Here is a 14,222-nt window from a genome sequence, read left to right on the forward strand (position 1 = left end):
TGCAAGACCTACCGCCACCTGACCTCCTCGCCTTTCCTCAGAGGAGCCTGGGGGCAGCTGAGCGGGTGACACTCCCCAGCCTCAGCCCAGACCTCCACTTCCCGCACCTCTGCGAGCCTTGCAGCTCCCAGCTGGGACACGTCTCCTCCTTGCCGAGCTAGAGCCCATCGCGCAGGCACAGCTGGGGTGCCACACGGTCAACACGGGGACTGTGCAGCCCTAAAGATGTTCACGTGCCCTTTGGAGGCACTGGGACCCCACGGCCCAGCATGCAGCTCCTGCACGTGTGGTACAGGGGACACCAGCTGCTTGACAGCCTGGCACGACCAAGCCCACTCGGAAAGCTCTCAGGGATCCCCAGGGCTCCTGGCTTTACCTGGGGAAGCAGTTTCTACAAGTCTGTCCCACCACCAAGCTCCCAGCAAGGCACCAGGTCACGCAAGCCCAAGGTAGGCTCACCACCAGCTCATCCACCAGTTCCTTTCATGCATCCCTCCTTCAAGGATCCCTCCGTTTTAACACACAACTTCCACTGCCCCACGGAGGAGGTCAGACCCACGGCACGGCACGCAGCCCCCCGAGGGCAGGCCTGCCTCTGCCTGCCTGCCTGCTCAGCGGGTCCGGAGGCTACAGATCCACGGACGGGGCAGGCAGAGAGCGCACGTTGGGTCTGGAGCTCCAGGTTTTGCTGCCTGCGACACGCTGTCAGAGCCAGGCAGCTGCGGGCGATCCCTGCCAGCCCCACTGCAAAGGGAAGCGCGCTGCGAGAGCTGCTTGACAAGGCAGAGAGATGAACAGTCATCCCAACGCTGACGGCGCATCCCAGCGCTTCTGCATTTTCCCCCCGTCAGCACGCCAACACGCGCTCGGGGCGGGGGGGTTTATGGATGCAGATTTGCTTCCGGCAGCAAAGTCGGTGGCACTGTATTCACACCGAAACCATGGGGAGCTCTGGCCAAGCGGCGAGTAGTATCTACCCCTAACATGCAACTGCTGGTAACCCGGTTAGGAAGGCATGTGTGGCCGTGCAGAGTCAGAGCGGTTAGGAAGGTGGAGCACCGGAGGGGGAAGCGGAGGGGATGTGTCACGAGGAAGACAGTGCTGTGTGTAAATACCTTGGGATGGAGTCTCTGTGAGCTCTCAGTCTTTTTTTCCTGTTAAAAATCCACAAAGAGGGTGTGAAAGTCGAGAAGCAGAGGAGATCTACACCAGGCTTTGCAGTCAGGGAGCTGGAAGCCCACAGGCCCGCGTGCTGGGAAACCATCCCAGCCGGCTGGAGAGTGCTCAGATCCGGGGCCAGGCCAGGAGGTGCCCTCTGCCCGTTTCCATCACCCTCCCTGGGTACCTGCCACCTCAGCAGTGGGTCACAGAGGCCACCCCCTGCACACGGCCAGCTGGTACAGCAGCTCAGAGCTGGCATCCAGCCCACGGACCATCCGACAGCGTCACACAAGCCAACGGCATGGTGAAAATGCGCTCACAAGGGAAAGCAATCTTTAATAAAGTGCCTGAACAAGTGGAGCAGCAAAAGTCAAGGGGTAAAAGACCCCTCTCCAGCCTCCTCCTGGGACATTCTGCGCAATAACCTCACCTCACCAATGGTGACCAGCGCAGGGACAGGCTTCTCTGCAACCACCCAACCAGGGAAACCTCGCATGGGAAAGCTGGTCTGCTCCAGTTTTCCCACCATTTTGCAGCTCCCCTGCCCTCGCCAAGAAAAGGGGCAGAAGAGGCCAATGTAACACAGCCAGGCTGGTAAATACTGAGCAACACCTCAACAAAATTAACACAGCTGAACGAGGAAAATTAACTCATACAAATCTGCTGGGCTTCTTGTTCCAGGGATACGCCCAGACCATCCCTTCTGAAAGCAGAGCCCAAAGCTCAAATGCACTCCCCAAATACAACCTCTTTCTGAGCGAGCAGCAGCCTGGGGATAACCCAGTGCAAATAATCACCAAACACACAGGGACAGAAGGCACCATTGCAGGACACGGAGCTGCTAGGTAGTTGAAAGCAACCTGCCTTCCAAGCGGATGAAGGCAGCAGGCAGCTGCTGGGCACAGGACTGCACACCAGCCTCGGGAGCCCAGCAGGCAGCCACGGCTCCACAACACCTTCTCCTCCTCCTTCCACTCCTGTCTCGTCACATGCCTCTGTCCCACACTCTTTCATCTGGTTTCAGTTGCAAGGGAAAGCCCCAGCCCTGACAGCTGACGCTGTTACTGTGCCAGCTACAGACACTGCACTATTCTCAGTGCATGATTGTTGTCAGGTTGGGGGGCTGTGCTGAACGCCCACCACGAGCACAAATCTCCTGGTTTTCCTCTCCTGTTTCCACTGTCACAGCTACACTGCAGGGCAGCATTGATCTTTGCACAAAAAGGGAGATAGGTACAGGATTAGGAAGGAGAAGTCCTTCACTGGGCAGAGGAAAACAGGCATCTCGTCCTTGTCCTAATAACTTTGGAAGATGTACCCCACTGTGCTCCCAGGGGTCCTGTGGGCTGGCAGCTGGTGATGGTGTTAAAGGAAGCAGCAGGGAGAGGATCTCAGTAAGGCAAGGGAACCATTTTTCAGACCACTCGCAATGCAACAACAGCAAGGAGGGGGGAAAACAGGAACAGGAGTCAGAACAGGAGCATCCAGGGAAACACCGCAGTGGTTTTTCACCGATTTGCTGGGCTCATTTATTGCCCAAAGCAATAAAATCCCCCCTCTCATCCCCCAGAAGCATACCTGTACATCCTGGCAGAGCCTTTTGAGAGGGGGAGACTTGCTGCACGTCCCGTCCACCGCAATCTCTTCTCTCCCCAGGTGCTTCACCACGATGCACTTTTTCAAAGGGGAGCCCCTGGAAAAGGCAGGAGCTGTCAGATCAGGCTGTTGGGGCAGGGGCTATGCCTGCCCTTCGTGGGCTTTACCCACAGCACTGGAGGCAGAGCAGGGGCCCTGAGCTGCTTCTGGTGAGCGAGAGCGTTTGCTGCTGTGCAAACTCCAGGCACACCATGAACTGCCAAGAGCCACCAGCCACAGGAACGGAGCTTGGAGAGTAAGAAAGGTCTGTGCACAGCTTACTGGGGATTTATGAGGCGCGATTCCTACGGAGGAAGCAGGGATCCCACAAGCATCTCTCCCAGGTCACTGGCTGGGGAGATTCCTTATAAATCCCAAATTTGCCCACCTGTGACCTTCCACAGCACCCAGGAGATATTAGGTGGCTGCTCCCATCCCTAGGAGTGACCGACTGATTCTGAAGAGGGAAAGGCTTCCAAAGCCAGATTATACATCAAGGAAAAGAGTGGGCATTTGTCCCCTCCTGAGGGTCAACATACCCCACCTATAATGCAAACAAAATCATCTTCTCTCCCTTCAGCCCTGTCAGGGTACCAACACACTGTCTCCATCGGCAAATTCCCAACTTCAGGACCACTTCTGTCCTCCCAGGTACCTACTTTTACAGACATATAAACTTAGGTTTTCACATTTTAGAGTTCTAAATGCTTTTAAAGAGTTTGAATTTCTAACATACAGACTATCTGCCCTAAATTTTCATGTTTGATCTAACTTGCAAGACCACATTCAGTCTCATACAAGCTGTGCAGACACTCTGTCTAAGCTTGGCAAAGTCATTTCACCATGATTATTTCCCCTTCTGTAAAATCTGGTGATAGATCTGTGTATCTCTTTATGGTTTACAGTATCTCAGTGAAGAGGCTTAAAAAAATAAAGCAGCTTCACCATATAGTTGTGCACAGTCAGGCCCTGATCCTGTGCACATATTGGTGCATGTCAGCTGGAGTGCCTGTTCCTGTTTACACAGCCATTTCCCAAACTTGAATCGTTTCTGTTTTATCTCATTCTTGTTGAATTAGTGGATTTGGAGCAAGACTTAAGCCTCATCTTGATGTACCCCATGGTACTGTGTCTAGCTGTTCACAACTCGTCTGGCAGTGCATTATTCCCTCCCACTCCAAGAGCTGCTGCTGTAGAACTGAGAGATCTGCCATGGGCCGTAACGGTGGTGGGTCAGCCTGTCTCCAGCAAATCCACCCATCCAGTACGTGAGCCTTCAGGTCAGAATGGACAAGGGGAAGATTAAAAGAAAATATTTCTAAGACAAGGAAGTCGAAGCATGTATCTACTTCTGAAAGGCTCATGAATGTCATGCAGCTCGTGTCTGACCTGCTGCAGAGTCTGCCCACCTACGAAAACTTCCATTTCCATTTGTGCAGGAGCAGATTCCGGCAGCAATTCCCTTCTTACAAGGGACTCCAAACTTACTTGTCTTTACATTTCTGGAGGGCTTCATCTGCAATCTGCTTCAAGTTGATCAGCTTGTCCCCTCGATAAAAGGCATCTGCAAAATGGTAAGAAAAACATTAGAGGGGCTTCAGAGCCAAAGCAGCCAGGGGACAGCTGGAAGCAACAAGCAGTTTTGGGAGTGCAGAGCTCATGCACTGGAGTGAGGCAAAGCAGACAGGCAGCTGATGGGAAAGTTTTCCTAATACACCCTTTTAGCCTAGAGAAACGGATGCCAAGAGAAATGGTGAAATTCCTTCCTTGGGAGAGGTTCCAATTTGATCCAACAAGTCTCTGGGGAATATTCCGTGGGAAATAATTCAATGTGGCCAGAACACAGATTGCAGTTTAGTGGGTCCTTTCCACGCCATGGACCTATTAGTAAAACCACTGTTTTATGCAGTAATGCAAAAAAACAGTTGGGGAAATACAGTGGGCTTACATGCCAACGCTACCACTTCCTTGATCCTTTGCTTAACAAGGCTGAGAGTTGCAGCAGAAATATTCTGGAAATTGGGAAGGGATGGAATTCTCATATTAGGACTGCCTCATAAATGATACATGTTGCAAACATCTGGCTGATTTTGAAGAGGAACATGGATAAGAAGTGTTTGAAAACATGTTATTAGCAGCTGGTGACATCATGCTTTACAGGACAAAGTGGGCAGGCTGCTTAGATGCTTCACTGTACATTCAGAGTGGAAAACAGTACTCAAAGCACAGCTACCAGCAGTGCATCCGCCTTGCGGCAGCTCAGCCAAAGCACTGCCCCTTCCTCTTCCATTTCCAAGTGCATCTGGCTTTTAAAATAAAGACCTATCAGACGGGCCACAGTAACAGCTCAGGGGCGCAGATGAATGTTTTACCTGACGTGATGAGGAGAGAACAACCACAGTCAAGAATCCGCTCACAAAGAGAGTCTGCCGAGAAACCTGCAAACTGACAGATCACACAACCAGGTCAGCAAGAACACAAAAAACCCCCAACCCAAAAACCCCAATGGCAGCCGTGCAGTTCACCCACAGTAAACAACACCACCAGGCACTGATAGAGAGAGTAAAGGAGCTTATTCCATACTTAATGCAGAGGAATATGAAACAGCAGCACCTTAATTTAGTTTCCATCCATCTCACAGTCAGCACCCATCTTTCCAGCTCCTCTCCCGAAAACAAGAGCTGTTCCCCCTACGGAGCTTAGCACCAAGAGCAACACAAAGGGCTTGTTCCTACCACAATGGAGTGCAGAGCTCCGATCCTGGCGCAGGCGAGCATGGCTACAACCAGCTCCAGGATCATCGGCAAGTAGATGGAAATTCGGTCTCCTTTCTTCACACCTGTGAAGGGAAAATGAACACGGTGTTTGTCAAAATGAACACGTCACATGTAAAAAGAACAGGATATAGAAAGAAACTAATGATTTTAAATCAACATTTATATGTATGCAGTAAAGCTTCAGCTGGAGTTAGAGCTGAACCAGCCTTGGATTTTGCCTTTCAAGCCCAATGGCTCTTGTAAGGTGACTGCAACGAACACTCCAATGCTTTCACTGGACACAGCCCTTGAAGGAGGCACAAATGTAACCAGAGTACACTGCTTACTGGAAAATCCCAGAGCAGGAAGTTTTGAACACAGATTTCTTCCTTGTACAGCTGACATGACCAGCATTGATTAGTTTTCACAGACTCAGAGATGAATCTCCAAAAGTGTGCTGCAGAACAATCTGCATCCACCCTGCTTTACAACTATGGAAGCTGAGAGACGAATGAAGCATTTTGCACAGAATTACTCAACAGACTGGCAACCACACAAAAAGATTAACCCAGTCCCCAAAACCCTGCTTTCCCAGTATCCAGTGCTCCTATTGCTTCAGCCACATACCTTGGCTGCGGAGGACGTTGGCGAACTGACAGACTTTGTGCAGCAACTCACTGTATGTGATTTTCGCAGAATCCCCAGGTTCATTCCCTTCCCTGGAAAAGCAAGGTAATACTTGTTATTGTATAAGCATTACAAGGTAAGAGTGACATTGCAAATTCAGAGGCACTTACTGCTTTGGACAACATGTATGCCCTCACCTGCCCTTTCTAGCACAGAGTAACCAAACCCCCAGAAATCCAATCCTGGACTAAAGTTCTCCAATAGTAGGAAAATTTAGTCCAAAGTCCCCATCCATGTGTCGATCACTACACATGAAAGCAACTGAATGCATGCAGTGGAAACACATGGTACTTTCAGAGAGGCAAGAAGTGTTCAACAGAACCAAAGCTAAGAGTGCACACGCTCAAGAGCAAGCTGGGATTTATTGCACAGCACCCTTGCTCACATGTGCTTATGCCTGCAGTTATGTCTGCATGAAACATGGGCCAATGTTGTTGTGCAGCAACACGCACTCCTTAAATACCTACCAACTGATGGACTGGGATGGGATGCCAAGGGCTGTCTTATTTCCCAAGGTCATATATAAATATACCCGTGTATATTTGTTCAGTGCCATGCCTGCTCTGCATTATTCTGTCTGTGGTCCTTCATGAACCAACTCTGGGCTCCTGCAGCCCAGGTGCCTGTTCAGTGGGACCTTGCCATTAGGCACATGGATGAGAAGAGACAAGAGCTGCACCCAGAGATGGAACAGAAATGTCATGACCCCGGGGGAAATGATTTGCTACTGAAGTAAAATCCAGCTAATTTTACTGTGACACAATGTTTCACCCATGCAAACCAGGTGGTACTCCCAAGGGATCAGGAGATTAACAAAGAATTTGAAATTACTTCACTCTTGGCAGAGCAGCAGTCTCCCACATCCAGGAAGGAGGCAGACACTTTCCCAGGTCTCTCCCCAAGGCAGCCAGCGTGGAAACATTAGTGACTATTGAAAGAACAAGGGTATCACTCTCAGCTGACAGTCCCCCTGGAAAAGCGTCCCATTGAATATGTGCAGCCAAATCAAAAATAACGCCGGTGCTGGGGAGAAGCCAGGAAGCACCTCCAGGCAGTGTCCTCCCTTAGGAGTGCAGCCAGACTCTGCCTAACTCAGGAACAGAAACCTCACTTCTTTAACATCTCAAACAGTCCAGAGTTATGGACTGAAAAATATGTCCTGAATTCTAGCTAAAACTAGCTACTGCTCCCCCTTCCCCCAGCAACACAAACAGAAGGAGGGCTCCTGTGAAGCAGAAATGCAGAAAGAAACACTCTCGTTTCTTGTGTAATTCTGTGCCATTCTGTGTCACCACAACAGTGACCACGTGCCCCAACGGCAGACACGGTCCTGGTGGAAACTGTCAGAGCTGGGAGAGCTGCACTGATACAAGCCCTGCGCAGGACAGGGGTTTCAGAACTGGCAGTTATTACTCTTGGATCATCCCATTCAAAAGCTACTCACACTTACAAACTTGACCTAGCTACACCCCTGGCTTCCAGGGCGCTCTGCAGCTATGGGGTCCATCGATACCTGCAATGACGTGCACAGGTCCCCCAGTGGCTCCCAAAAGGGGATCCCCTGCTTGATTCATTTGCCCCTTTAAAGAGCAAAGAGGAGAGAAATGAGAATACAAAGAAAAATGAAAGCATGGGAGTGAGAACCAGTGCCCAGGGCAGGCAGCTCAGCCCTGGCATCCAAGCAGTTTCCTCTCTTTTCTCCATCATAACCAAGAGCACTGCTTTTAGCTAAATGACATATGAAACAACTAGACAAGGTCCCTTACAGCAGGACACTCCGCTACTAAAGAGAAACCAGGAAATCAGAGAATTTCTTTTTTGATTTTATTACTTGAGGGTCAAAGATCCAAGAGCTGATTTCAGTGCTGGACTGAGGATCTGTAATTGATCTGGCTTGGAGAAACAGCATCTGCTTCTGTTGTGTCTGGGCGCAGGCTGAGAGCCTTTCCTCACCATGCAGGGGCTTTCCTTGGTGCATTTACACCGCAGGTGCAGCAACATCAAGGCTAGCGCTGTGCAAACCTGCTTGGGTCCAGACATGCAGTGTCACTGTGTGTGCAGCTCTGTCCCTCAGCAATGAGCCTTGCTATGAAATAACTCTTAAAGACAATTATGATGCTTCCAAATGCAATCCCAGCCCACTAATCCCGCACCTGAAGATCTCTGCACTGGGGTCTACTGGGCACTGCAGGCAGGCCTTGTGCAACCCAGTCCCCAGACCAGCATAAGCCTGTAGATCAGGGCAGGGAGGAGGGACATCCCTTTGCCCATGCTCTGCTGCAGCGTAGGATCTAATTACAACCTTTACTAAGAGAGAAAGACGTTAGGAGGAAAGACTAGCACGGGCTGTCCCATCTGGAAAGCTCCTCATGTAAGGCAGGCAGGCAGCCTGCAGCTGAGAGTGCTGTCGGGGGGCTCAGCTGGGTGCTGTAGGTGAAGTAGGTGAAGCGCTGTTTTGGCTGGCAGCAGACCAAGCCAAGAACACAGCAGAAAGCACACTGGCTCCCCATGCCAAGGAAATCGGGTTTGTCCATCAACTCAGTGGTGCAATACCTGCCCGGGAAGGGAGAGGAAGGCTCTGCTTTGCATGCAAAGCTCGGGAGTCCTCTGACACGAGCCCTGCAATCCCACGCTCCAGGAAGGCTCAGCTCCCTGCTTTGAGCCTTCACTGGCTCCATATCTAATGTGTCTCCTTAATAGATTCCAGCAGAGCCTGGCCGTGCCCCGCTCTGCAAACAGGTCTCCGCAAGCGCTGATTTGCTTCAGGTCACTGCTGCTGCAAGACAGGCTGATGGCAAGACAGAGCCTACGTAAAAGCCTGGGCTGAGCATCCTGCGCTCGCCCAGCAGCCAAGGGGAGACGGCAGCCAGGCCACACCGAGCCGCGGCTCTGGGGTGAGCAGCCCCTGCACACAAGAACATCTCAAATACACCAGGTCCTCTTCCTCACCAGGCTTTGGGAGGGAAATTGAGGCCAGGGAACGCACCCAGGCTCGTCCTCAAAGCCAGTGCACGTGGGGCACTGCAGGACAAACATGGAACAGAGTCAAAGAGAAGTTTAAACTTTTGCAAGGATTTTCAGAGGGCTTTCAAAAACCTTTCCATTATTTCGCACGACTGCAAGAGAGCTCTACTAGTATCAGTGGGAGAAACTGCAGGCTTCTGATTTTAAGATGATTCTGTGCTTAATGGGAAATGAGTCACATCCACGTTTCTACAGGACAAGACGCCTCCTTTCACCTCATCTCCAGCAAAGGCCTCCGAGCAGTCTCTCAAGAGCAGGCAATTGCTTTGAGCCTCCTCACATCTGAAAATAGTTTGGAGTGCCCACAGCTACACTCAGCAGGCTACAGCAGCATTCAGATTGCTCTGTCCTCTTCTCTGGCACAAAAGCCCAGAGAATGATGTATTTTAGACAGGGCATTTAAAGGAATGCCCACTCACATACTATCCAGTACTCCGTGCGTCAAAAGCGAGCTTGTCAATTCCTGGCAGCAAAGTTCTGCGAGCGGCATCTTCCCCTTGGCGCCCATCGGATAAAAGCAAGAGCTGTTAGTCCTGAGCCTCTCATATGGACTCGCTTGTCCAAATCAAATTGAAAAAGACATAAAAATAAAATAAAAAAACCTCACACTTCTGAAAATATTGACGCAGTGCTCACCTCCATACCTACAGTGTGCAGCCCAAGCTCCACAGAATCCAACATCGCCCAAATATGTCCTTTTTTAAGAACTGGGGATGAAAATAGTTGGCAGCAGCACTGCTATGATCGCTAGTGTGCAATCTTTGATCTAACAGCAAGCCACCTTCTGAAAGGCAAAATCAATTTTCAGTTCCCCAAACTTCCCAGATACATCATTAGATGAAATACACGGTGAAACACAGTTTGAGCCTGACATCTTTCTCATCTCCCTCAAACTGAGTCCTCCATTTAGCAACTAGTAATCCAAAATTTTACAGTAACATCTGAGTCACAGCAGGAATGTATCTGAGTTTTTTAGCACTTGCAAAGTCTGTGCTTTACATACTGCATGTTGCATGCACACTCAGCTGGAGAAAGGCTTTTTTTGGCCATATGGTCTCAGCTGAACCACCCGTTGACTAAGTAAGTGCAAGTCCTTTAAACCACACAGTTGCACAACTGGAGACCTCCCCAGGCAGGCTTTCTCCTAGAAATTGGTGCTTTGTTGAAAAAGTCAGGTTTTATGGAAAGATAATAGCTTTGTAGCTGTCTGCAGCCATTCACTTCCAGGACCAGATAGCCCAAGGGCATCGGGGACCATCACCACAGCAGTGTACAGGACGGTAGTGCCCAGCTCTGCACAAAATAGATCCCCATCAGCATACTAAAGGAAGCACAGGCCCTGCAGAGCACTTACCGTACTGCTCCCTTCCACCAGCAGTTAAAATAACGGCCCTCAGCTTCTGAGCAGGCGCCGGTATGCACACAAGCCCCATGGCACATGTCTTTGGTGGCCCTACCAGCATCTCCACAAGAAACAATCACATGGAGAAGTCAGCCTGGGCAGGGGAAGTAGAAAACTTCAGGTGGGAAACCTGAACACTTGTCACATCTGTGGCACAACCACGCCTAAGAGGTTTAGGGACTGCCTGCTCAGCTGGGAGTTTGACCTTGGAGATGCAGAGCCACAGACCTATTTCACCTGGTCCCCCATGTAGCTAGATCAAGATTCAGCTTCCCTGTTAGAGTGACCACATAAGCTAACGAAAGATTTAGTGTTGTACATACATTGTGTAGTAGGAAAAGCAGTTTGTAGGAGCAGGCAAGTATTTCTTTAGAGCCACATTAACTCAAGTGTTGACCCTGTGGAGCCATCAGGGATGCAGAGGAGCAGTGTGGGAGAGGGAAGCTGTGGCCAGATGCACTCCTGAATATTTGCACCAAGGCTGGTTAAGAAGTTACTAGGCTCTGCCAAGCACCAGGGCTGACTACAGGACTTTTCAAAGAACCGGTCTTCTTCAACCACTCATCACATAATCAAGTAAGCCTTACGTTGACCATCCAAGCAAGCTAAGCCCATCTCAGCTCTTGGACAACAAGCCGTAGGGAAGGGCAGTAACTTCTTAACCTGCTACAGCTCAGTGGCCAAGGGGATGCACACTTCACAGAGCACCCAAATGGACCAAGCCGACCCAAAAATTAATCAGCAGTGCTGTTTGGTTATTCTCTTTCACCAGATTTCTAAATAAAAATTATTGACATAACCCGTTTGAGTAATGGATGAATACAGCTGCCCTGTGCAACGCTGCCTCAGCATTTGCATGGAGCAGCAGGAAGCACAGGTTGCATCAGTGGGAATTACGGTTTTCAAGGTAATTGCCAATGATAATCGTGGCTTACAAGGGTTATAACACCACTAAGAGAAGCTGGTGTATAGAAGAAATTAAATGAAGCCAAGCAACTGAAGCATTACAAGTTTTCAAGATCTGCCAGACCATCTGCAGACAGTCAGAAAGAAAAAAATCACAGACCAAAGCAAACTAGGGCACAAAGCCAAACCCCACCTGACCCCTGTAAAAGACCCCACTGAGGACCAAAGGGGCTGAATATCATTTAAGTTTCTCCTCTAGGCTCTTGTGACCACAACACCCTCAAATAGAAGTAACCCAAAGTTACCAAGCACAGCTGGGCTGTGGGGCACCTGGAATGTTAAGTTTTCAAAGCAAAGCAAACCAACTCCAAGCCACCAGGCTTCATTCTCCAACCGACAGAGAGGCAACGGCAGCCCACAGAGCAGTTTTGCTTAATGCAGGAAAGAGGCTCTGCATTTTAGCTACTGGAAAGCATCCTTAAGAAAACATAGATTCCCACTTTGAAAAAGGTGTTGGAAGAGGGAAAGGACCCTTTCTCAGATGATGCAACGTCACAGGAAGAATTTGCACAGTGGGAAACTGTGGAAAACCTCCAGTAGAGCAGAGTCAGGGACTGTGAGAATGTCTGCCCTAAAACACCTCTGGTGCCAATCTAAATTACAACACCCTCAGAGCCCAAAATCTCTCCTAAGCACAGGACCGAGCCGGTACATGAGAGGCATGGGATGGAGCCAGCAAGTTCTCCAGCTCCTCCTCCACCAGCAGCCTGTCCCCAGGCATGGCAGGAGGCGAAGGGAAGCAGCTTTCCTCTACTGCAGGCTCCTGCGTGGTGGCACCTCCTCACGTGCAAGGTCGCTGGGGGCAGCCAGACAAGCTCATGTCTTCCCGATCCGCCCCGCGTCCAGAATTAGAGCGGCCGAAATGCCAGGCAGAGCTTGGCTGGGCCAAGCTCCTGCCATCTGGGGAATGGACTCACGTGCAAGCCGCATGGGCAGCGAGAGCCCCAGGCCTTTCCAACGCCTGCGCTAGCACGCGCGGGCTGCGTGCTCAGCTACCGCGGCCACCAGCTGCTCACAAACCTCCTGCTGCCACTTCAAGAACCTTGGCTGTTCTCCGGAGACCCAGGAAACCTGCAGCCTGAAGAAGGGTTTGCCTAGAGACAGACTGGTAGTTTGGGAACAACAGCCATCAAGACTGAAAAAAAAGCAATTTCTTCCTCCACCCCCAGCCTTGCTTAACCCATCTGACACAGGAATGAGTAGACCGAGCCCTTTAAAATCTGTCCTTGAAAAAACAGGTTACGTTGAAATATGAAGTTTGGAGACACCAGCTGTGCAAGATAATCAGAAAAAGACACCATTTCATCAGAAAAAAATGCTTGTATTTGCATGGATTCTCCAATATGGAAATGCTCCTAGACAGACTGCCCAAAGCAGAAGGCTCTCCAGCAGGGTCTGCACCACTGACGCCAGGAGGGAGCTGGGGGTCTGAAACAGGTTTGAGAAAAACCTTCATCAGAACATTTCATAATAAGGGGACAGACTGCCCAGCCCTGCCCATGCTTAATGTCACCCATCTCCCATCACAGTAACGCACGGTAGCAAATACCCAAAGGAGTTCTGGAAGGCTAAGAGGTTGGTTGAGTAAAAGGTTTACCAGGAAGCTCAGCCTCTATGGTCCCTGCAGTCATGCTCGAATCCCATTACATCATGACAAGGATCAAGAAAGAAGTTGTGTAATGATGGAGCATAGCCTGGAAGGGGCTGGTGAAAATGCTTTCCCAGTATGTTCAGAAATACTTAGCAGCACTGAGAGAACACTGTTGAGTAAACCTGGCGACAGAAATCCCGGGGAAAAGAAAAATCTTATCAATTTAACACATCACCTTCTAAAACCATACAGTTAATTCTGAGACCTACATTGAAACCACCCTATGGTTTTCCCCTCCAGAGCCCCCCATACACATAGGTAGGGCCTAACAGAGCTCCACTGCCAAATTGTGCCTGATGAATTTGGTAGCCTTGTATGATGGGGTTACAGTGCTGGTGGATAAGGGAAGAGCAACTGATGTCATCTACCTGGATTGGGCAAAGCATCTGACACTGTCCCACACAACATCCTTGTCTCCAAATTGGAGAGACGTGGATTTGACGGGTGGACCACTCGGGGGATGAGGAACTGGCTGGATGGTCTCACTCAGAGAGTTGCGGGCAATGGCTCAACGTCCAAGTGGAGAGCAGTGACGAGCGGCGCTCCTCAGGGGTCGGTGTTGGGCCTGGCCCCGTTTAACATCTTTGTTGGTGACACGGACAGTGGGATCGAGTGCACCCTCAGCAAGTTCACCCGTGACACCAGGCTGTGTGGTGCAGGGACACGCTGGGGGCAGGGATGGCATCCAGAGGGGCCTGGGCAGGCTGGAGAGGTGGGGCTGTGCAAACCTCATGGAGTTCAACAAGGCCAAGTGCAAGGTCCTGCACAGGGGTCAGGGCAATCCCAGGCACAAACCCAGGCTGGGTGAGGAGTGGCTGGAGAGCAGCCCTGAGGAGAAGGACTTGGGGGTGTTGGTGGATGGCAAAGTGCCTGTGAGCCAGCAATGTGTGCTTTCAGCCCAGAACCCACCCGTGCCCTGGGCTGCAGCCAGAGCAGGGGG

General features: G+C 50.6%; 1 protein-coding gene across 2 annotated transcripts in view; it reads right to left on the reverse strand.

The window, feature by feature from the left end:
• ACSS2 (acyl-CoA synthetase short chain family member 2) overlaps positions 1-14,222 on the reverse strand; it is a 34,599-nt gene that overhangs the window by 8,884 nt on the left and 11,493 nt on the right. Inside the window, exons 3-8 of one of the 2 annotated variants that reach the window (XM_042801111.1) lie at positions 6,180-6,271; positions 5,532-5,635; positions 5,169-5,241; positions 4,285-4,360; positions 2,740-2,854; positions 1,116-1,154 (exon numbers count right to left, since the gene is read on the reverse strand). In XM_042801111.1, coding sequence (XP_042657045.1) covers positions 1,116-1,154; positions 2,740-2,854; positions 4,285-4,360; positions 5,169-5,241; positions 5,532-5,635; positions 6,180-6,271 — 499 coding nt within the window. The remainder of the gene's footprint in view (positions 1-1,115; positions 1,155-2,739; positions 2,855-4,284; positions 4,361-5,168; positions 5,242-5,531; positions 5,636-6,179; positions 6,272-14,222) is intronic. The other variant, XM_042801112.1, reaches the window with a different exon arrangement.

Source organism: Tyto alba, unplaced genomic scaffold, assembly GCF_018691265.1.
Source record: "Tyto alba isolate M040663 unplaced genomic scaffold, T.alba_DEE_v4.0 Super-Scaffold_33, whole genome shotgun sequence".
In the NCBI taxonomy this organism is placed as follows: domain Eukaryota; kingdom Metazoa; phylum Chordata; class Aves; order Strigiformes; family Tytonidae; genus Tyto; species Tyto alba.